At 44.4% G+C, this 23915-nt stretch overlaps 1 protein-coding gene and 1 long non-coding RNA gene across 2 annotated transcripts in view; one reads left to right on the forward strand and one right to left on the reverse strand.

The window, feature by feature from the left end:
- Positions 1 to 3978: 3978 nt before the first annotated feature.
- On the reverse strand, positions 3979 to 5105 carry LOC119700594. The gene is made up of 2 exons (XR_005256822.1): positions 4978 to 5105; positions 3979 to 4543 (listed from the first exon to the last, which is right to left on the reverse strand). It is a non-coding gene; the product is annotated as an uncharacterized LOC119700594 (long non-coding RNA).
- Positions 5106 to 5411: 306 nt separating this feature from the next.
- The window catches only part of EIF2AK3 (eukaryotic translation initiation factor 2 alpha kinase 3), a 42937-nt gene continuing 24433 nt past the window's right edge, over positions 5412 to 23915 (forward strand). The window contains exons 1-2 of the mRNA XM_038135516.1: positions 5412 to 5829; positions 12515 to 12644. Coding sequence (XP_037991444.1) covers positions 5567 to 5829; positions 12515 to 12644 — 393 coding nt within the window. The 5' untranslated portion in view covers positions 5412 to 5566. The remainder of the gene's footprint in view (positions 5830 to 12514; positions 12645 to 23915) is intronic.

Here is a 23915-nt window from a genome sequence, read left to right on the forward strand (position 1 = left end):
GTTAGCAATTTATCTGAATCTGTTGGTGAGTTACAGCTCCAGTGAAAGCAGAAAATCTTTCATTTATGCCGTGCTGAGCCTTGCCTGTGCACTAAAAATTGATATTGGGCATTTTAGAAACGGATCTTCTGTGAATTTCAGCAACAACCAGCTCTGTTTGCAAACAGCTCAAAGTCCTTTAGTACAAGCCTGGTTTTGCCCCATGTCAAAGCTTCTCCAGGAGCCAACTCTCACCCTGCGTGCTTCAGTGCCAGGAGGTGTTTGAACCTGCTTTGAACAGACATTCCACCTGTCAGACAGCAGCTACAAGGTGTTAACCTCAACAAAAACCACGCTGAGGAGCGCAGCAGCAGCTCAGCCCTGCCAGGGCGACTGCGTGACTCCGAGTGCTGAATTCTGCATCTGAGGCTGAAATTACATGGTAGGAAAATTACATGGTAGCTGAGATAACAGCTTGCTGTTGACAAAAAGGGAAGAGCCTGCTCTTCACTGCCTTCAGTCACCATCCACACGCAGCCTGGCTACAGTTTATGCTGGTGCTGGCATTCCCATCACCCTGTGCTGATTCACCTTGCCGTGCAGGCAAGAAAAGGCAGTTTCTTCTTGCCAGGTGAGTGAGGTTGAACTGGGTCAGTCAAAGTTAATATATCTCTCTGAAAGGGAGTTTTGTAACTGGCTTAAGCTGCCCTAGTCTAAGACAGGAAAAAAAAAAAAAGAAAAAAAAGGAGCTTTCCCACCTTAGGGTCCATCGCTTGCCATGTTTTCCTGCTACTTCCATGTGTTGGCAGAGAGCTGTTCTTTCTGAAAGGTAAAGCAACCAGAAAAATCAAGGTCAGTTTTCCTTGACCTTTCCTGAGTAAGGCAGCAAGATCTATCGGCTGGGAGAGGGGAGGCTGTGGGCCATCTTCCATGGCAGGCTTAACCCAGTCGGAAAAGTGCATTCTACCCCGAGTGCAATCCTGGTGAAGGCACAGCCCCTCCGGGTGGCAGATGTGTTGATCCAATAAACTACTCCTCTCTCATTGATTAGGCATGAAACAGCTGAAATGCAAGACCCACGAAGGTAAAACTTCACCAACACACTGGTGAAACCAAGTGGAAGATGGAGAATTTCCCAGACAAACTCTCTTTCTGGTTGGTAGCAGCACCCCAAGCCTGTCACATCCCTGCAATTTGCATTCCTGCGACCTAATTTTTTATCCTGCAAACTCCAGTTCAGTGACATTTCCTCTGAACAACACCTGCCTCCCTGCTTGTCTCTGGTTTGATCTGTGGGGTGAAGAATTGCTCGGTTTTATTCTGCTTGTGAGAAGGCATCAGCAGGGGTGCCGGTACGCTGATTACAACATACGCAGATTTTGGAAGCTCTGGATTCTCCTGGAAAAGGGAGGCGCTAGGAACGGCCCTGGGCACAGGGCAGCCACGAGGTGGCACGCTGGGCTTTCACTGCCGCGCCTCGCTCTTCCAGGAGCAAGTTATTCGGGAAAAGCAGGGAGATCTTCAGTGGAATTATGTAAAACACCATTCCTGTTAACATCCATCCACCCTGCAAGAACAGGCTTTGATTTCCACAGAAGTGGCTAGTCAGATTCGAAGTTATTGTCATATGACTGAAATAGATCTCTTATGTCAGTCAAAACAGAATGGAGGATGTGAGTCATGCTTTGCAAAAAGCAGGAAGTTTGGTTTTGTTGGCAAAAAATTTTTAATACAGAGAGAAAATTATAGGGCTGCATTGCCATGTTTGTCATAAGGATTTGAGAACAACGTTGTCCATCCCTTGGAGGAATGTTTCCAAAACAAGAAAAAGAAGAGCTTTTGCATTCTGATTATTATTCATTATTCCTCGGTGCCACGGAATCGAGGAGGAGTCTAGAAGGAAGCGTGTGCTCTGGTGAGAAGTGCCAGATCCTCCCCAAAATAAAAGGCTGCGATTGGAAGGCAGCTGCTCTGGGGCGGGGGGTGGGAGGGAACGCGAGAGAATGAGGTCATGCTCATGGGTGTGACAGGGACACTCGCACGGGGTGCTGCTTGTTCTGCCTTAAGTGTAATAAACTTCATGACCCAGCACTAAGATACGAGTGCAAGTCTAGCCATGACATTTCCCGATATTCTGGAAGTTTCTGGGGTCTGTGGTTATGTCTCCGAGTTCCTCAAACAGCTGGTGGGACAAGAGATAAGTGACTGTAAAAAGCATGGCAAGGAATCAGCTTTTCTGCATTGTCTAGGAATATAATGGAGTTTGAAATTTAACTAAATTTACCCTTCAATGTGACTGTTCAAAACATCACCATGCAAAAAAAAATGAATTTAAATGGAGACAGGTGCAGGGGAGGGCAACTTAAAGCAGAGAGCCAAATGTGTAAGGGAAGAATAAAAGCCTTTGGCTTGGTTTGCCCAGAGAAACAAGGAATTTGATTACTCTTTATAAACATATGAACAGGGAGACACTCAAGAGAGAGGAGTTATCTAAATAAAGGAAATAGTAGCACAAGACCATATGGGTACAGTAATAAAATGTCATGTAAGTTACTAAAAATGACATGGGCCATTTGGCATGTGGCACAGGGTAAATTCTTTTGGACTTTGTTATAATGAGGGAGGTAAAAAAACCCAAACAAAGATCCCTGGATTGCAATTCAGTGGTTGGCCGGGGAGCAGTGTTTGTGACCTGGGTTTGCATAGACCTGGTGCTCTGAAAGAACTGTATTTCCAAATCATCAGGAAATATAAGATTGCAAGCAGGAAGAAAAAAAATAAAAATGGCAGTTATGAGCTCTTTTTAAAGAATTCACTGGGCAATCAAAGAGCCACAAGTTCAAGAGAGAAAAAACATTGATAACTCTTGTTTAATGGACTGGAGAGAGTCAGTAAAATTAAAAAAGAAACAGCCAAAATGCAGAAAGCAGGAAATAAGAAAGGGTTGGTATAAATGAGAAGCTGTGAGAAGCAGGGGATTATTGGAAGTGAAGCACATCAAAGGAAATCCATAGCTGGCGAGGCTAAATCCCAGAAAACCCTAGAAGTGAATGGCACAGGCCCATTACTAGATGGACATGATGAAAATGTCAATAACAATGCACAAGCGTTCATTGAACATTTATGATCAGTGTTTGTAAAGAAGCAGGAAGATACATGTGTGGGGGGGGGGTCACTCGACAGGGATGTGATTCATTTCAGTGCATTTAGTGACCAGTGGAGTGTGGTTCTGATATTTTGTGAAAATCCCTTTGCTAGGGTTTTCTTCTGAGAAGCTGAAGGGCCTCAGCTTCAAGTGTAAACAATTTGTTATCTGCTGCTGTGGAATGCAGCAGGTGCTTCCTCGATTGGTCAGTGTGGGATGTTTCTGCTTGGTGGCCAATCCAGGAGGCAGCAGCTCTCGGACTCTCTGGGAGTCACAGAACTTTGTTATTCATTCCTTTCTATTCCTGTCTCGCCTTCTGATGAATCTTTCTCTCTGTTCTTTGTAGTATAGTTATAATGTGGTCTTTTTTAATGTAATATATATCATAATATAATAAACCAGCCTTCTGAAATGGAGTCAAGATCTCTCCTTCACTTCAGCAAGTCCTGACTGCCCTGAAGACCCACGGTAATAGTGGAGCTCTTGGCTTCCAGGGATAACTGTGGCCCAGGAGGTTGGAAACAGCTGACTGCAGAGACCCCTTGCGTGGTGACATTCCTCTTTAGTGAACCTTGATTGACCAGGGCAATTCTAGGAGGCTAAAAAAAGTGCCAGGTTGGTGCCTGTCTTCAGGAAAGGAGGCTGCATGATACGGAGGAAATGTAGATTTAATAGCATCATATCTATGGATAATGTTCTGGATAAACACCAAAAAAGGGTGTTATGTCACTCACTAAAGAATTAGTAATGCCAGTCAGAGGTCTTATAGAAATCTCATTTCATGCTTCTAAAAGACAACAAATAATTCAGTTTCCTCCGAAAGGAAGGAAAGCTGTAATAAACTTTTAAAAGCATTTTTACTTAGAACTGCACAATATTTTAATTAAACGGGGTAATAAAGCATCAGTGAAGAATACATTAAACACTGGTCACAGAGATTATTTTTTTATAAGTGGTTATAAATCACTATTGAATAAGGCTACATCTAATAGGACCCTCCAGGATCATCTGTGCTGTACTACACACATACGTAATCAATATTTTCATTAGTCATTTGGAAGTAAATACAGAATCAGCCCTAATCCAATTTGCAGATGACATCCTCATCAGTCGGGTGGTACCATCAGGATGACAAAGGACTGCTCTTCAAAATAAGGTAAACTGGGTCTGGAAAAAACGGGGGGGAAACTAACCCTGAAGGAGGCAACTATATATCACATACATCATTTATATCAAGTATACTATAAATGACACGGGTTGGAAGGGACCTCAAAGGCCATCTCGTTCCTTGAAGACCATCTCGTTCCAGCCCCTGCCATGGGCAGGGACAATTTCCACTAGGCCAGGTTCCTCTGAGCGCCATCCAGCCTGGCCTGGAACACTTCCAAGGACTGGGCATTCCCATTTCACAGGACAAATCTGTGAACACATGGAGGGAACAAGAGTTTAAGGTACCACAGGGGCTTTCTGGGGCTGCTACCACACCTGGCCAAAGTGCTGGGGCTGCCGGTCGTGGGGCTGTGTGCGCTGGGGTGGGGAGGGGCACAGAAAGCCCTCAGAAAGGTGGTGAGGTCACCTGGGGTCAGCACAGGGCCCATTTCGGGGTTACCTGTACCGCCCAGAACAGCCGGGGGGCACAGAAAGCCCTCGAAAGGTGGGGCCACCTGGGGTCAGCACGGGGCCCATTTTGGTACCAGGGCTAGGGTTACCTGTACCGCCCAGAACAGCCGGGGGGGGGGGGCACCACCGAATGACAGAATCAATTCGGCTGGACAAGACCTCTGAGCTGACCGAGTCCCACCTCAATCCGAACAGCCCCAGGGCGCTCAGCGCCGTGCCCGCCCTTCCCTCACCGCCCCCGGGCGCTGCTCCCTCACGGCCCGCTTCCCGCCCGACGCCTCCATTCCGCTCCGGCCTGGGGGGAGGCACTTTCTGCGCCCGCTCCCCCCCGCGCTGGGTGGTGCGCGCCGCTGGCCCCGCCCTGCCGGCGCCGAGGAACAGCCACGTCTCCAGCCCGGCCGAGGAAGGGGCGGGGCCGCGCCGCCCGCGCGCCAGGCGGCAGCCAATCGGCGAGCGGGCCGGTGAATCATGCGCTCGGCGATTGGCCGGCGCGGCGGTAGAGGAGGGGGAGAGAGCGGCGTGGCTCCGATTGGCCCGGCGGGCTCTGTTGACAAACACCCAGCTCCTCCCCGCCCCCCGCCGCCGGGCGCGCCAATCAGAAGGAAGCGGCGGGCTGAGCGGCGTGGCGGCGGACCAATGGGGTGCGTGTCCGCCTCGCAGGGGCGGGTGCGCGCGGGGTGCCGGTACGTGGCGGGCGGGCGTGGCGCGGCGGGCAGGGCTGCGCGCGCGGCGGGCGCCCATTCTGTGGCGGCGACAGCGGCGACAGCGACAGCGGCGTTCATGTCCTAACGGGTAGCGGCGGCGGGCGAGCCGGGCCCCTCCATGCGGGGGCCGCGGGGCCGCAGCGCTCTGGCCGCCTTCGCGTTGCTGGTGCTGCTCGGGGTAGCGGCGGGCGGCCCGGAGCCGCCGCCGAGCGATGCCGCGGCTGTGGAGGCCGCGTTTGGGCTGGGGGCGGCCGCCGCTCCCGCCGCTCTGCCCGCTGGTTCCGCGGACGTGACAGTGGAGGACGATGAGGGCGGTGTGGCCCCTGCAGGGCCCGGAGAGCCGGACGCTGAGGGCAGCGGAGAGGCCCGGACCGGCAGCAGGTGAGCGGGGCAGGGCGGTGACTGGGGTGGGATCAGTGCTTGGGGCTGAAGCGGGGCTCAGTGCCCAGGTGAGAGTGCGGGGTCGGTGTCTGGGGTGAGGGTCATGCCTGGGGCTGGCTGGGGAGCGTGTCGGTGCCTGGGATGGCTGCCGGGGGCTGGGGTTCCTCAGGGGGGTCGGTGGCTGGCTGGGGGTCAGTGACTGGCTGGGCGTCGGTGTGGGGCGGCTGAGGTGGGGTCAGTGCCTGGGGAGGCTGAGGAGTGTCGGGAATCAGGGTCTGGTATGGGCAGTGTCAGGGATTGGGATGGGGCTCGGTGTCGGGACTGTCGAAGGGTGTCTGTGACTGCGGTGGGGGTCAGTGGTCCCGGCGGGGAGGTGCTGGAGGGGGGCTCGGCCCCGGTGTGGGGGTGCAGGGCGGGGGACGGCGCCTCAGGGGAGAAGGGTGCCGGGTCCAGGGGTGCTGGGGGGCACACGACTGTGTCCAGCGTAGGAATCAGCAGCTGGGGGTGTCGGGGAGGGGGCAGTGCGTGGGGAAAGGGCTGCAGCGTGCCGGGGGTCGTCTGTGGCAGGGCCCGTGCAGGAGTGGCTTTGGACGGGAACGGCGCTGGGATGGGTCGGGAGCGTTGGAGCGGGAAGCGGGGAGGAGGGAGAGTTGCGCTGTAGGGGTATCGTGGATGGAATTGTGGTTGGGAAAGCGGTGAAATAAGGGTGTCGTAGGCAGGTGCGTGAGGCTGGACTGTGGGACACGCAGGGAAGTGTCCCAGGGCCGGAGGAGAGGTGCAGGGAGAAGGGCTGGAAGGGATGAGTCCCGTGCTGGGGCTGGAGGAGCGCTGCAGGGATGGACAGGCTGGTCCGAGGAGGAGGCAGGGACAATGAGGAAAAGGAACTTCGGGACCTCTGAGGTGCTTGTTCTTTACGCCGTTGTTAGCAAGGAGAAAGGGTGTCTCAGTTCTTAGACAAACAAGCTGCCGGATGTCACGCTATGTGACATCTGGCCCGTCTGCTTACCCCGCTAATACCACGTCTCGATCCCTTCCTTGCCTTGGTCCCAGTTCTGTGCCTGTGGGAAGGAGACCCTAAAGCATCTGGAGTGTGAACTCTTCCCAATACCCGCAGCTCGCAGTTGTTCAGAGCACGCTGTCCTTTTCTGTCATCGTTTTGTTTTAAAGGAAATGCAGTTCCCCCTGAGTACTTAATTGCCTGTTCAGCGCAGACACTGGGGTGTGCCTGAGGGGAAGCCAAACATGCTAGGCAAATTGATGAACAAGTTTCAGAATGTAAGAAGGGGAAATAAAAATCTTAATAACTGCGTGTGGCAAGAAGCTCCGGCAAAAGGAAGACTTAGATGAATGACTCAAGTGCAGAAATGTTACTGAGCCGATTCCAGTCTGTTTCTGAATTGGCTGTTAACGAAGAGATGATAAGCCACAGCCAGAGTTTAAAGGAAGAACAGCATGACTAAATGCCTGCTGTATTTGAAAACATGAAAATGAATAGCCCAAAGCTTGTTTTTAGTATGCCCAAGCATTCACTCAAAACAAGAAACAGGCTGATAACTTGGCGCCCTGTTTTCTTGGAGGACAGTCTCACCAGTTAGCAACAGGATCATTCTTTTGTGTATCAGGTGATCAAAATACCACCTGGTTTATTGCAATTCTACTGTATTCAGGTTTTGATAGGAACCTTGTTTGTTTAGCCTAGGAAATTTTTAAAAATATATTTTCTGTTTGACTTCTAGAGCTAAGTAGAATACACTGAAGATGTTCAATGTAGTAAATTAAGCCTGAGATTAAATGTAGCTGCTCTGTAATTGATTAGTATGTAGGAACAGATTTGCTGTCATCAAATAAAAATAGAATGGCTGCCTGGCCATAGTGTTTGTGTGCATTTATTTTTTAATCTGTGTTTCTGAGATATCCGCTCATCTCAGCTAATTGTTCTTCAGCAATACACAGGCAATATAGAGGTCAATATAATCTGGAATAAAAAGAACAAAACCAAAACCCCAGCTGTCTTTGCTGTAGGCAAATGAATGTAATCATCTTGGTTTGAAGATTTCTTTTGTTTTTCTAAAAGAAAATAGGAGGATTAGTGATTTCCTATGCTCTTTACATACAGGGTTTGATGTTGGAATAGCTGCTTAGAGTTCAAGTTTAACAAACAGCCATATTTGCAATGTCCCCATGGACTTTTGAGGGTTGAGAGTTTGATGATTCTTTTCGACTGAAACAGGAACAGTGGTAAATGTGCCATGATGATGATGAGTTCTGATGTGTTTTTCCAACAAAAACAACTTACTTGAATAAATGCAAAGTTTGGTGCAGGGAAAGGGTGTGGATGAACTAAAGAATTGCTCCTCCTCTATCCTGTTTACAACTCCCCTTGCTATCTTAGCCCTTTTGTTTGTGGGTAAATCATACCTTCACTTCTTCAAGGTAGAGCAGCTCTGTGCTCAGGCCTCTTGGTCTCCCAAAGTGGGCTGTGATCATTGTGGGGCACTAACAAAGGTGTCAAGGCCCAGGACTGGCCTTTTGTCAGTGTATGTGGAACTTTGCAGTAGATATTCTGCATCATTTAAAGGAGGGGACAATATCACTGCCCTGGAATAACAAGTTCCTGTCTGTGAGCAAAAGAGGATAGGAACTGGTAAGAAAACATTTTCATTCAGCCACAGGGGCTGTTTTCAGATGGTTGGGGTCAGGGAAATGTGTCCAGATGTGCTTTCATAGTGACAAAGTGTGAGTAAAATCTCCCTGCACAGCATCAGCTTGTTCTCTGCCAGCTGCTCCGATTACTGATATCTGTGTGTGCTGCATCCACTGGCCCCTTGCTTTCGTCCTGCTGTTGGCCATCTGTAAGGGCCCAGAAGGGATTTTCTTCTCCTCTGTCACAATATATTCTGGACCAGCAGCTCAAGGCAAGGAGAAATGCAGGTCTTCATTTTACTGATGTTGATTTTTCAAGCGAGGGATCCCAGGATTTAAGTGATGCCTCATTTTGAGTCATTTCTTTTTGTATCTTTTTTGTTCTGGTCCAGGCTTGTGGAGACTATTGGAATATAATTTTGTGGTATTGGTCATAGGGATTTTTTTTTTCTTTCTTTCTTTCTTTTGTATCCCTGTGATGTGATTCACTCCCTGGTATAGTCTGTGATTTACTGTCAACAAAGTATTGACACAGCCTTGATGCTGTTTTCTCCTCACTTCTGTGGTGTTAAAGTTGTGACTTTTGACCTTAAGCTGGGTAATATTTTGTGTTTTCCCTTCTCAGAAGAGAACCTGGGTTGGTAATGTTCTCAGTAAACCTGTGTGTTCCTGGAAAATGGCATCTTTGGTGGAGGCAGTCTTTCAGCTTTACCCCAGTCAGGAAGTGATGTTAATAAAGCCAGCCATAAGGTGCTGTTTTTCAGAGAATAAGAGAGTTTATCAGGCCTAACCAAAATAGAAACTGAGTCAGGAATTCCTTCTGCTTTCAGTTTGTCAATCATTTGGCCCAAAGACACATCAAAAATACACTTTTACAGTTTAATGTAATGGAATTACAGGAATTGCAGCCCTGACATCTTGAGCCAGCGAAGGCTGGCAAACAGGTGGCTGAAAGGACTCTGTTCTGGAACTGTGGCTGTATTCTTCTCATGTTTCTAAGAATTTGATGTAAGAATTGACATAATACACTGCAGTAAGCCCACAGTGGCACTGTGGGGTGACAAAAAGCAAGTCACCTGCCTGTTTGTTTTTAATATTCAAGAAATATTTTCTTGAAGTAGTTGCCTAAATTGCTTTTATCTTAATGTGTTAATTTAGTGCTTGACTAGACTACCTGAGCAACAGAAAGATCTCCTGTCACCACTTCATGCTCCCGGTACACAAAGCTGCAAGCACTGGAATCTCACACAGAAAAAGGGAAGGGAAAATTTGACAGTGAGAAAGTGTAACTAGAGAGAGTGTTGGGCACAAATTTCAGCTCTCACACCAATTAGAGTTCAAGTGATGGGGTTTTCACTTACTGGAGTCCATCAGAGAAGAAGAGAACAGGTACTGAGATTTTAACTCGCAGACAAATAGAGCAAGGAATGAAGGATTTTAGCAGAAGAGTAAGGAGTTTTAGCTCTTTTTTCCTGATATGTGGTTTTCACTGAAGAGCAAGATGAAGTTGCAACCCAAAATGTGGCTACTTATTTGAAAATGAATCAGTTATTTAAAAAGCAGAGAGAAATGGATGTTTTTCTTACATCTAGTTCCAGTTCTAAAGGTAGCCACACCTAAGATTTATATACAGCTGGGCTGGTTCTGCTCCTCTGTCTCATGGAAGTGTGTGCTCAGTAGGTGAATCAAAGTCCATTCTCCAGCTGGGGACTGACCCTCAGTGCCAGTGCACCCAAGAAAAGCCAGGATTTTTACAGTGTGCAGAAGTGTTTGGTTAAACCAGTTCCTCCAAGTGTGTGCTGCTGGCACAAAGGTTCCCCACACTCCCCTCCTCTTTCCTAATCCGCTAAACTTAAAACTGAAGTGTGGTTTCAGCACCCTTTGGGTGGCTGGAGGTCAGGGTGCAGGTACAGATTCCAAAACCACCGCCTTGAGTGGTGGTGGAGAGCCTTAAATAGTGAGGTAACTCCTAGGGAAGGCTGAGGTTTGCATCTGGTGGGGAGAGATAATACAGAAATGTGAGTGACAAAGGCATGGAACATTTGTTACTTGAGGGAGAAGTCAAAGAGGAAGAATTAGATAAAGGAAAACAATGGGAGCACATGGGAAGAAAACATTTCACAGTGTGATTTTAGGATTTGTCTTGTCTGTGGTACGGCTGCCAAAATTCCCTTCATTCTAGCTGCATTTCTACCTCTTTTTATAACCTAGTTGTCAGGAGGATCAACATAAAATTTAAGTAGACCCACTTGGAATAATATTTTCTTATGCAATGCTAGAGGGTTTCAGATAAATTGCTTTACCATAAAGCAAACAGATTGTGTTAAATATGTGTCCAAGGCCTTTAGTGTGTGAGCACTTGTTTACAGTACTTGAAAATAGTCAATCTCCTGCAATCTGGTTTATTATTAACCCAGTCTACATTTCTGTGCAGTTGGAAAAAGCGTTTGTAATCAGATTATAAAAACTTATATCTTCTACTATGCAAATATTTGCACAATTGGTATTTTTCTAACAGTTTCTTAAACTCAGCTTTTTGAGGAATGTGATGCTCGGCCACCTTCAGAAGTAGGAGCTGCTATGGCATTTCTGGAACAAGTTAAAGATATGCTTAGTTTTTTCTCTTATAGTAGTGTAGTGCTATAAGCATTATAAAATCCTATAAATTGTGTGGGTTGCTTTACCATGTAAAATGGCCATGTTTTACACGACCTTTGTTAGAGGTCATGAGCCACTGTCCCTGAACATGTTTTTTAGATCATGATTTCAGTTTTTCCCTCCTTAAAGCAAACTAATAACCCCCATCATTCCTTCCCTAAATTCTGTGTTACTACACCATTAACTTTGGACAAGTGAATATATTTGGCCAGAGTTCTGCTCAATAATTTATTGTCCCTTATTGTTTAAAGTAAAGATTAATATACATGTCTGTGTGTGCACTACCAGCCCCCTGCCCTTTCGCCCTCCTCTGAAACTGGTTAATCTCCCCATCACTTTATTTGCACAGTTTCTTATTCTCATTGCAATCAGTGACTATAAAGGTCCTTCTGGGTCACTAGATCCAGCCCCCCTCAGTGCAAGCAGCCTGTAAAGTGATCAAGTTCTACTCCCTCTGCCTTTGAAGACTGGTGAGCTGCTGCAAGCCAAACTGACAACACAATCTCAGCTTTTTCAGGTCAGAGAGAAACAATCTTCAAGGAAAAAAAAAAAAAGGCCCTTCAGAAATGCCTTGTCAGTGCTTTGTCTCTGATGTGTTGTTTATTTTGTTTGTTTGTTTATTCTAATGCTGGAGCTCTAGCCCAACCAGAAATGCTTATTCTAATTGTGCAGCTCTGTAAGAAACAAGATTTACTGAAAATGAGGAGCTCCAGGCACTGTAGAAATCGGCAGCCAGCCTGCCATGGCCCCCCATCCCCAGACGTCAGGCTACTTAAAGCCCAAGCTGCAAAACCCAGTTTCGTTTCTTCATGGTCTGCAGGTTTTGGAGGTTGTTTCTACTGCCCTGTGTGTGCCTTTGGAGGGACTTGTTTAATTCAGAGACTTACAAAATATCCCAGAAGTTTGGTGTTTAATCCAAAATCATTGAAAACTTAGTTGCAACTTAATATTTCTTACATCCTGGTTGGTTGGGTTAATAGTTTCGGGTTTAGGTTGTTTTGAAGGATGTATTAAAGATCAGTTTGGAAGGGACTGGAAGAAGTGGGATCCATGTTGTTTGTATAAATATCTCCAAAAAGATGATCTCATTCAGTATTGTAGTGGTAACATCTGCATGCAAGAGCAAAAAGTCAACTGCCTTCCCCTGAATCTGAGCTCTGAAAGTGTCTTACAACATGGAAATTGGTTTATGACATCCAGCCTGAGACTTCAGCTCTTCTGCTCTGCTGTTGGTCTGGGTAGAGCTACCCAGTTGAATTGCTTTTCTGCAGAATACAGACACCTAACTTAAGGGTTGGAGTTGGACTTTACTGAGCATAAAAGGCAGCTAATAGGCGAAGTCCATCCTGCTGCAGTTCTGACTGTGAATGTTTCCACCTTGCAGATCTCTAGTGATTATCAGCACTCTGGATGGACGAATTGCTGCACTGGATCCAGAAAACAGTGGGAGAAAACAGTGGGATCTGGATGTGGGATCAGGTTCTCTTGTGTCATCCAGCCTCAGTAAACCAGAGGTAAGGCTTAATTTCTTTCCTGACTAAATATTTTTAAATGGAGTTGTCTGTAATAAAAGGAATGCAGCTTCCTCCCTGTTTGGTAGACGTTAAATAATGGAGCAAGCACACACAAAACTTTGTCAGTACTATTCTCAAACTTTTTTTTTTGAGTGCTTACATCATGTTGCCATTTCAGACTGGAGTGTGTCAGCATTTCAGCCTTGGGATTGACGTATTTGATAACTATCAAACTAGATGATGTAACTGAGTTGGGGAATTGTGTGTAATTGCTGATTGAAAACAAGTTACTTGTAATTTCAAGCAAATGAAAGGATCATCTGCCTTGTATTACTAAACTATGTCTTGGCAAGTACTGGCTCTTTTTTTTCCCTCAAGAAAAGCAAAAGTCCTTGTGACTTAATAAATGAACAAAGGATTGTTTTGGGTGTTTTATACTAGATAAGCAGGCTGCCTGTGAAATAGAATGTGTTAGCAATTAAACAGAGAGCTGAAGGTCACCCTGAAGTACTGAGTGGTAGAGGGTTGCATCACTTCTTGCTGATGAACTGTAAGAAGAAAATCTAGAGTTCAGTTTCTTTCAGTCTGGTGCTATTGGCCACCATCAGTTTCAATAAACTTGGCTAAAATTAGAAGGAAGTTTTTTTTTCCTTTTTCTGCACTGAGGAGATCTCTGATTCATTCTCTCCTAGAATTAGGAGAAAAAAAACCACCAACAAAGAGGTAATTTGGGATGATAACACACCACAGAAGTACACAGTCCTTCCCTGTCAGGGATGGTTGGATTTGATGACCAGTCCTGTATCATGCTTTTGCACAATGAGCATCAGAGAATGAAAGTTGGGTTCAGGATTATTCAGACTGCATGACTTTCCTGCTTGTGGTTCTTTGTTGCTATCTGTGGCCATGACCTCTGTTTTGGTGTAAAGAAGTCAAAGGAAAGATGTGGTCTGTTGCTGTGGGAGTGTAAGTATGAGAGCTGCTAATGAGTATCTCAGGTTGCGGAAGTAATATGAATATTTACTCAAGTTCCTTTGTTTCTGAGAGAGAATTTTATTTATGGATGCAGCTTTGTGAGATTTGTTCAGGTGTATTTTTGTGGTTTAGAAAAAACACTGTAGGAAAGTAGAACTTTCCCCTAAAAATACGTTTAAGAGCATTGAAAAGAATACAGGAGAACTGTAAAGAGCTCTGTGAGGTGGAAGGTGTCAGTGATTGTGTGATCCTTCACAAATGTATTCAGCAGCAGATATATAAAATACTGATCTGTTACCTGTTGCTGCAAATAGTTCCTGATGACCACATGAAAATAGAACCAGTGGTTATGAAAAGCACACATTTGAAATCTGTGCAAATATAGCTTTGTTTTTTCACTACAAGTTAAGTCACTAGGCCAGGTTTTTAAAGATTTTGGGAGTGCAAACATTTCTAATGATAGAAGTGTTTTTGCAAATACAGATTTTGTCACTCAACTGTCTGTCCAGAGTTTTGATATTTTTCCAATATGGTGTGACTGTAGAAATAAATGGTTGCATTTTAGACAACAAAAATTGTAGTTTGTCCATGTGCTGTTTAATTCCCTTCTGTGATTACAAGTCAGTAGGTTGTGGCAGTCATAAAAATACATTTTTAGGAGCTTTTGTTATGGATAGAGGAAGTTGGACTTTCAGATGGGCTTTCAAATAGTTTCATTTCTACAGCTGTGGCCAAAGACACTGAGGGATTTTGGCAGTTAAGATGCAGAGCCTATGAGATAACTAATTTTGGAAGGAAAAGGTCATTTTGGCCTTTTAGAAGCTGTTAAGTGTTATGAATATGGGCCTTTTTAGACTTCTTACTGTCATGTAAACAAATGCTGTTAAGACAGAATTTAACAAGAAACATGATGAAAAGTGATGAATACTCTGAATAAACTGCATTTAAATATTTAAATGTTTAATCTGCTGTCAGTAATCAGCTGAAAGACTTCATGCAGTGAATCTAGATACTTACTTAAGTGAGTAATTCACCTCATTAAAATTGCTGGGAAAATTCTGGTTTGGGTCAAAATACTGATGTGGACATGTGACCTGTTGAGTTTTATTCTCTCAAACTGAGTCTTGAGGCTTTTCCTTCCTCTTCCAGCGTTTTTGAAGTAACAATGGTTTTTGTGCTAGCAACCACAGTATTCATCATAAAGCAGTAACATTATGTAAGCTGTTAAATTACATCTTCTTGCAAGAAATGGCAGATGAGAAACTCGGTGATACACTTGCAGTGAAAAAGATTTGTGTTCTTTCAGAGCAAGGAAAGTGTGTGCTGCTGGTCTTAATCGTTTTGATGAAGATTTTCTTAACTATCTAAGTGTGACTATAATAAACTGTAGTTCCAAGTCTGGGTGCAAAAGCATGAATTTAATTCCCAAGTGCCTTTTAAGAACAGACCTTAGATCTTCAAACTTTCAGTGTTTAACAGAACTGTAGTTAACTTCCTTTACCTAACTGCAAAATGTCAACCTGGCTGTCTGGAGCTCGTGTGTTAATTAGGAAAGTGAGGCAGTGAAATTTCAAATGTTCCAGCAGCTCTGTCAAACACTTCAGATCTTGAAACTACTGCTTAAGACACTGACAAGTGAGATGTTCATCATTTGTCATGTGAACCAGATCAATTGGAAAGGAAAGGCTGCTGAAGTATTAATTGTGTGTCTGGGTAACTAAAATGCTAAAATTCTCTCCTTGGCTCTAAGCTCCAACATAAACAAATCATGGTCGGGGTGCCAATGCTGAAAAGTTGACTCTGCAGTTCAGGCTTGTGCGTGAGAATTTAAAAACTGTTTCCCTGTCCATTGTTTTAAAATGGAAAACCTTTCTCTATAAAAGCCTGGTTACAAGTCCAAGTTTTCCTGTTACCTGCACATAAAGATTGCCTGATGAAATTCACAGTAAAGTCATTGAATCACAACTTCTCTAAAAGGGATCTTAATTTTAATAAAAACACTTTCTTCTTTAAAATTTGGGTTTGTAATTAATACACTGTCCATACTTAGAAAAGATTACTTTTGGGAGAAGCAGCGTGTTGAAATAATGATGCTTAATTATAGTGAAAGAGAGAACTGCTTTAGAAGCAGAGGGAAAGGTTCCTAGCACATCGTTTGCTGATGAGGATGATTAATTCTTTTACCTGCAAGCTTTATACTAAATTACTTAATGGGCACCAATCAGAGTTGTTTCAGTGCTCTGGGCAGAGGCTGCACTGGGATGGACTCAATAATCAAGTACCTGGTAGGCTTGGGCTGTTACTAATCCCTAAGTAAGCATCTTATTTCCTTATTTGAGACATTAAAGATCATGGGACAAAATCAGTTTCAGCTCACAAGGCTGACATTTATAGCAGAGTAAACATTCCACTGTATCCTGGAAAAATGGAATAATTTGATTATGCCATGTCACCAAATCTGTCAACATCCTTATTCCAATAAAGACTGTCATGACCTTTGTATTTCATTATGTGTGTGTATGAATATATAGATATATAAACATAAATATATCTTTTTATTGTGATAGCCACATAAAATCAACTTTTCTACAAACTTAGACATCTGTGTCAACTTTTTTGGACATACAAGTGCCATATTTTTATGGAATAGCCTGCCTAGTATTATGCTTTTTTCTCCAGAGAAATATGGAGAGGTGAAGAAATTTTATACTGAAGTCATCTGAAAACTCACTGCATTGTTGATGAAGTGAACCCATAGAGACTTTGAGCAGATTGTTCCTTTTTTGCTTAGAGCAGTGAGTTGGAAAAGGATTTTGAAATCTCAAAAAACTCCACTGGTGACTGAATTTAATGTACACTATGAGTGCATCTTCTTTCTTTTTCCCTCCCTTTATCTGCATCATTAACCCTTCCAAATTTTCAGTGCTTTGGTTTGCCAAAAGAAATAAAGAATTCTGCTGTGAGGTGTCCGGACACCTGGGACTCCCTTTGAGGTACTGCCTTGCCTGCACATTGCTGCACTTTGGACAAGGCAGCCTCTCTGCCCAGACAAGCAAGAGAAGAGCCCAGATCTGTCTTGGGTTGCTTTGGGAACACAGGAGGAAACTCAGCAATTCCCATCCTTTGACCTCTTACACTCTGGAATAGAAGAAAATGCAAAATCCACATTGAAATGGGTCAGGGCAAGGCAAGAGGTCAAAATGCCCTTTGAGGGGCTTGAATTGTGAATTCTGTTATGTGCCCTCCCAGAGGTTCAGGAGGGTTATTTAACAGTGTCTTTGAAAGAATTAGGAAAGTTTCACCAACCAGTTACAGCAGTATTTTATTAGTTTGAATAAAACTTGTGTGTTTGTTTGGCTCTTGGCTTTCTATTATAGTTATTTTTCGGTTGAGTCACTGTCTGTAAATACCATCCAAGGAAAAGCTGATAGTGTTTGTCTTGGATATGGGTGGGGAACACTTAAGACTGTCAGACACTTGAGTGTTTTCACTGAAGAGGTTATTATAGCAGCTGTTAAATGCAGTGATGAATATTAGGAATTTATATTAATCCTGCATAAAATTGTTCTGACTCTGCTAACATTCACTGGTCAAACAAAAAGGAGGTGCTTTTCAAACTACACAGACATTCTGAGAAAATGTCTTTGTTCTGAATTCTGCTTTAAAATGAATGTCTCTGTCCAGTTTACTGTTAGTAATTTTAGCTCTTAATCTTGGGTGCATCTTAAAACATCTGGAATGGAACACGCTAGCCACAGAAACAATCCTTCCTGCTTAGCACTTGGAAGAGTCTCCATGCACCATCCAGGCAGCTTGCAGGAGAGTCAGACTTTCATACACATAGAATAGCAGTTTGGTTCTCTGAGGTGTTTGAGTGGGTACAAAAGGTTGGTAAAGGACAGTTTTATTCAACAAAGAAGAAAATTTTTAAAATATATATTCGTGCTGTAGATTTACTTTCTGGCTGTAATACGTTCTGAGCAGATGTAAAGCACTGAATTGTCACTCTTCTCAAGCAGGCAGAGTGTAAAACACTGGTCTGGTTATTGAGGTGACCAAACTGGGGAAAATATGTTTCCTTGTAGGTAAACTGGTATCATTTTACATGTCTGGGAAAGTATTCCAGTATCCTGTAGTGACCTTTATTTTTGTGTACTACTGAGATGAGAAGCCAGATGCTTAGATAGTTGGAGGTGTCATTCCTGCAGAGAAAGACTGGTGCATCAGCTGGTTCTGTCATAGAGGTTTTCTATAGCAGACATGAAATTAAACTGTGCTAAATGAAATACAAGATGTGCGGATTGATAACAGTCGTTTTGTTGTTGAAGGTTGGAGGTGACCAGTTTAAAACTGAGAAAACGGTGTACTAAGATATCCTGTGACAGGGAATCAGCTGCCATCTCCATTCCACTGCAGGGGAAGGAAATGTGATTCCGTGTTGCCTGAGGGTAGAGAGAGACAGATTAGTGTCTTAAATGGCCCTGGAAAAGCTCATAATGAATAAGAAGTGAGTATCCAGAATTGTACTTCAAAGGAAGATAAATTCTTATTGCAATTGAGGCAGAGAAGGCTTATTAGGGCTATCAAGGAGAGTGGAGCCTGTGTTTTGCAGAAGAGAATGGATGTGACTGCTCTTTAACTGCATGGATGTATTAGCATTCCTGATGGCAGGAGTGGTTCTTCTCAATTTTGTTGCTGGAAACACACACAAGTGTGCATGAAGAGGTGGCAGCTTGGGAAACTTCACTAGAGACACCTGTGGATTTCTGAGTACGGATTTTTGTTGCTTTCTTGATGAAACTAAAACTTAATTTACAATCCTCCCGAAAATAATCTTCTAATGTTATTTAGTGGACAAAAAGTAATCTGCAGAAGACTAATTGTTTTAAAGTGCCCCGATAGCTGAAAGCTGAGCTTTTATAGGAAACACAACCACCTTTTTTTAGTAGGAAATGGTAAACTTGAGGAAAAGGGGAATTGCTGACAGCTGCCTGAGGTGAGCTGATGGTCAGTGTGATGCAGCATCATCATACCATTATCACAAGTAGGGTTGTTGCTTAGGCAAGTGATGTTATGTATTTATCCAAACTGCACATCTTCAGTCCTCTTAATTTGGTATCCTGTTCAATTAAAAAACCCAAAAGCCTTCCTGTAGCTGCAGCTGGGTGGCTGCCTTGCTGACACTTGGAGTTAGCACCCACAAAGCCCTGCTGACACGTGTCCTTTCAGTGTTCTCAGGAGCTTTGGAGGATGACAAGTTCCGTTAGGGGACACGTGAGCAGCTACAGAGCAGGATGTTGTGGCTTGTGTGATACTAAAGCTCTGAGAGCAGTCCTCAGGTGATGCTCTGCCTTGAGCAAAGCCAGGAAAGTTTCTCAGAGTGTTCTGTGTACTACCAGCTTTCTTCTCATGCTCACAGCCATAGTCAAAATGCTCCAAATATTGGAAAGGCTTTTTACCATCCCCATTGTCTCTGGTTTTTTATCCTCTTTATGGTAGAATAACAGAATGGTTTAGGTTGGGATACACCTCTAGGATCACAGAATTACAGAGTCCAAGTGTTAACCCTGACCCTGCACTGCCGAGGTCACCACTAAACCACATCCTTAAGTGGCACATCCACAAGGCTTTTACATCTCCCCAGGCATGGTGACTCCACCACTGCCCTGGGCGGCCTGTTCCAATGCTTGACCATCCCTTCAGTGAAGAAAGTTTTCCTTACTGCCAATCTAAACCTTCCCTGAGGACCTTGAGCCCATTCCTTCTTGTCCTATTGCTTGTTTCTTCGGAAAAGAGATGACTCCTCTCACCTGGCTAAAACTTCATTGAGGTAGTTGTAGGGAGCAATGAGTTCTTCCCTGAGCCTCCTTTTTTTCTAGGCTCACTAACCACAGCTCCCTCAGCCATTTCTTGCAAATCTTGTGGTCTGGACCCTTCACCTCCTGGGTCTAGATAAGGGCAGGAAGAGAGCTTGCAATTCAATTGCATATGGCCCACTGCATGTTTTGTATTGGCTGTTTAGCAGTTCTGGTGTTTACAGATACTAAAATGGATCGACTCTAGTACCTAGACAAATATCAGTTTCAGATAATGGATAACTTAGATAGTTGGAATTCAGCTGCCCAATACAGAAAAAAGTAATTTATTCTGCCCTAGAGCCTTTTTTAACTTTCAGGCTGTATCTTTATCTATATAAAGAAGGGCCCATTTCAAGGGTTAAGCGTTTTAGACAGTTTAACAAATCATTCCTCTAGCAGCACAGCCACTGACATCTCATTTCCTAATTTCTTCTGGACTTTGTGCTCCATAAGGAGGTAACTATTAATCTTTGTCAGACTCGCTGCATGTTTCATGCCCTCTTCTTTGCATCCTTGAAAGAGGAGACTGTGATTTGCCATGTTCTGTTGTCCTGTGTCAGGCTCTTTTCCTTTAGGAGTTCCTCTGTGACTTAGTTTCTCACATGGACTCTGTGTCCTTATCTACAAAATCATCCTGTCCAAGCAGGGCCAGGGGAAGAAACACACAGGGTCTATGAGGAAATCAGTTTGAATCCTGGTCTCCTTAAGTGCCACAAGAAGCTTCTGCTATGAATGCCAGATGCCCACCAAAGCCACTCTGTCACTTCCCTCCTCAGCTGGACGGGGAGAGAAAAATCTGTTGAAAAGGCTTGTGGGTCCAGATAAGGGCAGGGAGAGATCATTCACCAGGCACCATCATAGACAAAGCAAACTTGACTCAGGGAAACCAGTTTTATTACCAATAAAACCAGAGTAGGATAAGGAGAAATAAAACCAAATCTGAAGAACCCCTTCCCCCACCCCTCCCTTCTTCCTAGGCTTAACTTCTCCCTGATATTCTCTCCCTCCACCCCAGAGTGGTGCAGGGGGATGGGACATGGAGGCTGCACTAAGTTCATCACACGTTGTCTCTGCCACTTCCTCCTCCTCAGGGGAGGACCCCTCACACTTTTCCCCTGCTCCAGCGTGGGATTCTTCCCACCCCTGTAGCCCCCCCTACCAAAGCCTTGCCTTGCAAGCAAGCCCCATACAAGTACCAGTTTTGCCATGGTGGCTGATGAACTGTGTAGGGCCTGTTTCTGGAAAGGCAAGGCTTTGGGTATTGTTTTTTTGCACTAATCCACTCCCTGAGGTGCTGTTAGTTTCAAGGAGCTCAGTGCTGAGCTCGGTAGCAGCAGCACCCATTTCTCAGTGTCTCAGAAAGCACTGCTCTTAAGTTTCAGAAGACTTGCAGTCTTATTAATAAAACTTGCCGTGTAAAAGAGGGGGATGGAATAATGTCAAAATAAAGTCTTTCTTAAAGCACTGTGCAGTTGGTTTTTTTTATTATTATTAAGGAGAACAGTTTTTAAAAGTCTGTTACCATGGCAGCAGAGCAGGCTGGCATCTCTGTATCTCAAAACCCCAAGTCTTGTTTGACTGTGATTAAAGTAACTGTTGTATTTCAGTTTGCTTGTCTTCAGAGGAAGGGTCTGTGTGATTGTACAGCAAACAGTATTGGGTTGCTGATCTCTTTGGGGTGGTCTAGTTAGTGCCCTGCAGTTCCTCAGATTTCCTTTATGGCCCTTCAGGGGAGGGCAGAGCAGGAATAATTCTTATAAGGCCAAACTCAAGCTGAACAAGGTAGCGTGCCCCTGACATAGGAAAGGAGAGTATAAGTCTCAAGCTGCTGTGCTGCTGTCATCTGTTGCTTTTTACACTGTTTGTGTAAAAGACAGTTTTGTCAGGACCCTGCTTACGCCAGATCAGATTTTAAGATTTGAAGTGTAGAATCATGACAGAGATACCAGCTCTAGTCTTTTATTAAGTTGTCGGGAGGATGTTGCAGGTGTTGCTTTGAAGGGAGAGAAGAAAGGAGTTTTGAAATGAGTTCTCTAGTACTCATCCCGGCACAGGGTTACGGCATCACTTCACACATTCATCATACAGAAAATACAGGCCCACAAAAGTTGAATTTATTACTCTTTTCCAAGTATTCATGAAAAATTAAATAGAAACTACCAGTTCGAGGAGTATGGGGGATGATGGAAGAAGAAGAAAGGTGGTAGATACAAACTTGTGTCATAAGGTACTTAAAGCAGGGAGGAGTCAGGGACAAGGTTTGGTCACTTGATAGATGCTGTGAACTGTTGCTGGGTGAGCTGTACAGCCTGATGGTAAGAATCAGCCTGAGCTGTGAGAAACATCTCTGCTCACTGTTGCTGTGCAGACCTGGTGTGCTCTTTCAGGCTGTCACAGCCCAGCTGAGATGAAACCTATTTCCATGGCTTGTCTGATGTGCCGCCCTGGCACTGGCTGGCTCTCACCTCTGCAGGGGAGGAAGGCCACCGAACCCCAGCTCTGTAAACAGCTCAATAAAATACTGATTATCTGATGTCCAGGTGCAGCCTTTCTCACAGTCCTGGGCTCAGAGATGGTCTGGGCATGTTCAGTGCTTAACGGGCACAGGAGGTGGTCAGGACAGGTATGCACTTCATAAACAAGTGTAGTGCTGAGATCAGAAGTAATGGTACTCACAAGAAGGAAAAATTCTCTAGACAAACAACACCTTGTTGGTATTTCCTGCCTCAGCTTCCTCATTGCCCTTGAATATGTCTTAGGTTGTTTTACGGATCTAAATCATGGACTTCCTTTCACAGTCAGTTTTCTTTTTCCTGGCTGGTTGAACAGTCCACGTGTTAAAGAATACTTTGCTCTTTTACCAGTGCTTTAGGCAGTGGAATAGCTCAACTTTTTCAAAAGATAGTGCTTGTGTCTGGGTCTTTGTTCTCTTAAGGAAGTGGGGATGTTGTGGACCTTGCAGAAATTGGAAGACTCTGGTTGGCCCCTTCATCCCTGTGCGCTGCTCTTTGATTAGGGTTTGCCTTTTAGTAAGAGAAGACTGTCATCCTTGTACTGCCCTGTGCTTCAGGATTTCTGCAGGTAGCTGGAGACAAAACAGATGAATCAGCATCCTGAAATCTAAGGTGAAGAGGAGAAATAACCTCTTCTATTGGAAGGAAGTCATAAGCCCCTGTCTCTGTGCAGATAATCTTCCTGCATGCATAGCAAAAAAGAGCAGACAATAAATCAGTTCCAGACCAGCCCAAACTAGGGACATCTCAAAAATTGTGTGTGTGTATGTATATCTATATATATCACCTGAAAAATCTGTAAACAATTACAGTAATAATATCTTTGTTACTGTCTATGGGTTTGTGGTTTTAATTTGTTTGTTTGTTTTTTTAATGTGGAGCATACCAGCTTGCTTTCACTTTCCCAGATTTCTTTGTGCAGACTCTTGTTTCTACCCTTCAGAATAAAGCTGCCATATGTGACTTTTAATATGTTGCCTAGATTAATTTTAAAGAGGCTTAAAAGACATAGTTCTCAGTGAGAAGTAGTTTTCTTAAGACCATGCTTGATGTTGGCTTTGATCCTGTTTGTTACAGTGATCCTATTGTAGGGGATAATCATAGAGGGGAAAAAAACTGGTACCCTTATCACTTGAGATAATGTAGGTTGATCTTAGTTAATTAGTAATTGGAATGAAGCTCTTGCAGCTTATAGTAACAGTACGATTTGAGAACTACAAGCAGAAGTGTTAGAAAAACATAAAGACATCAAATCCTATTTTAAGGAAAATATTTCACTTGTGCGTGGTTATTTCCTTGGAGTTGGTAGAGAGTCCAGCCCATCTGTAAACAATAATATTGACTGTTTTGGCACCAGACTTGGCTCAGATGTGTCTGCACGTGAGCAGGCTTGATTTTTGTTTCAGACGATAAAGAGCGTTAGGAAGGGGGCAGAATGTCACGCTTGCTGTTCAACAGCTCCTGGAAGCTTTAGTACTTCAGCTTGTTTTGATCTCTGTTTACACAATTTCTCCTTTTCTTTCTTTTTCTCTTCTCTGCACCGCTGTAAATCGGCGGCTTCCTCCGCCGACCAACCTGCCGTGGCACCTGGCGCACAGTGCCCTCCTTTCCAGTAAAGAGTCTAGACAGCAAATTCCCTGGAAGCGTGTGCCATTCCGGATCGTTATGCCTTTTTGCTTTTTTGTGGAGGCTTTTTACAAACTGCATTACCTCACCCGTCGGCCTGGAGATTGCGCAGCCCGCGCCGCTGATAGGGCTGCGGAGCGCCGCGCAGAGCCAATGGAGAACTTGGGCTGCAAACTCTTAATGAGCAAAAGAGCAGCGGCTCCTTTAGGGCTCCCTACTTAATGTGGGGGCTTTTTTTTAAGTGTTACTTCTGAAAGACAAGCCACTTAACAATTATGTGCCATATTGCTGACCGGTGA

Source organism: Motacilla alba, chromosome 4 (assembly GCF_015832195.1).
Source record: "Motacilla alba alba isolate MOTALB_02 chromosome 4, Motacilla_alba_V1.0_pri, whole genome shotgun sequence".
NCBI classification, from domain to species: Eukaryota; Metazoa; Chordata; class Aves; order Passeriformes; family Motacillidae; genus Motacilla; species Motacilla alba.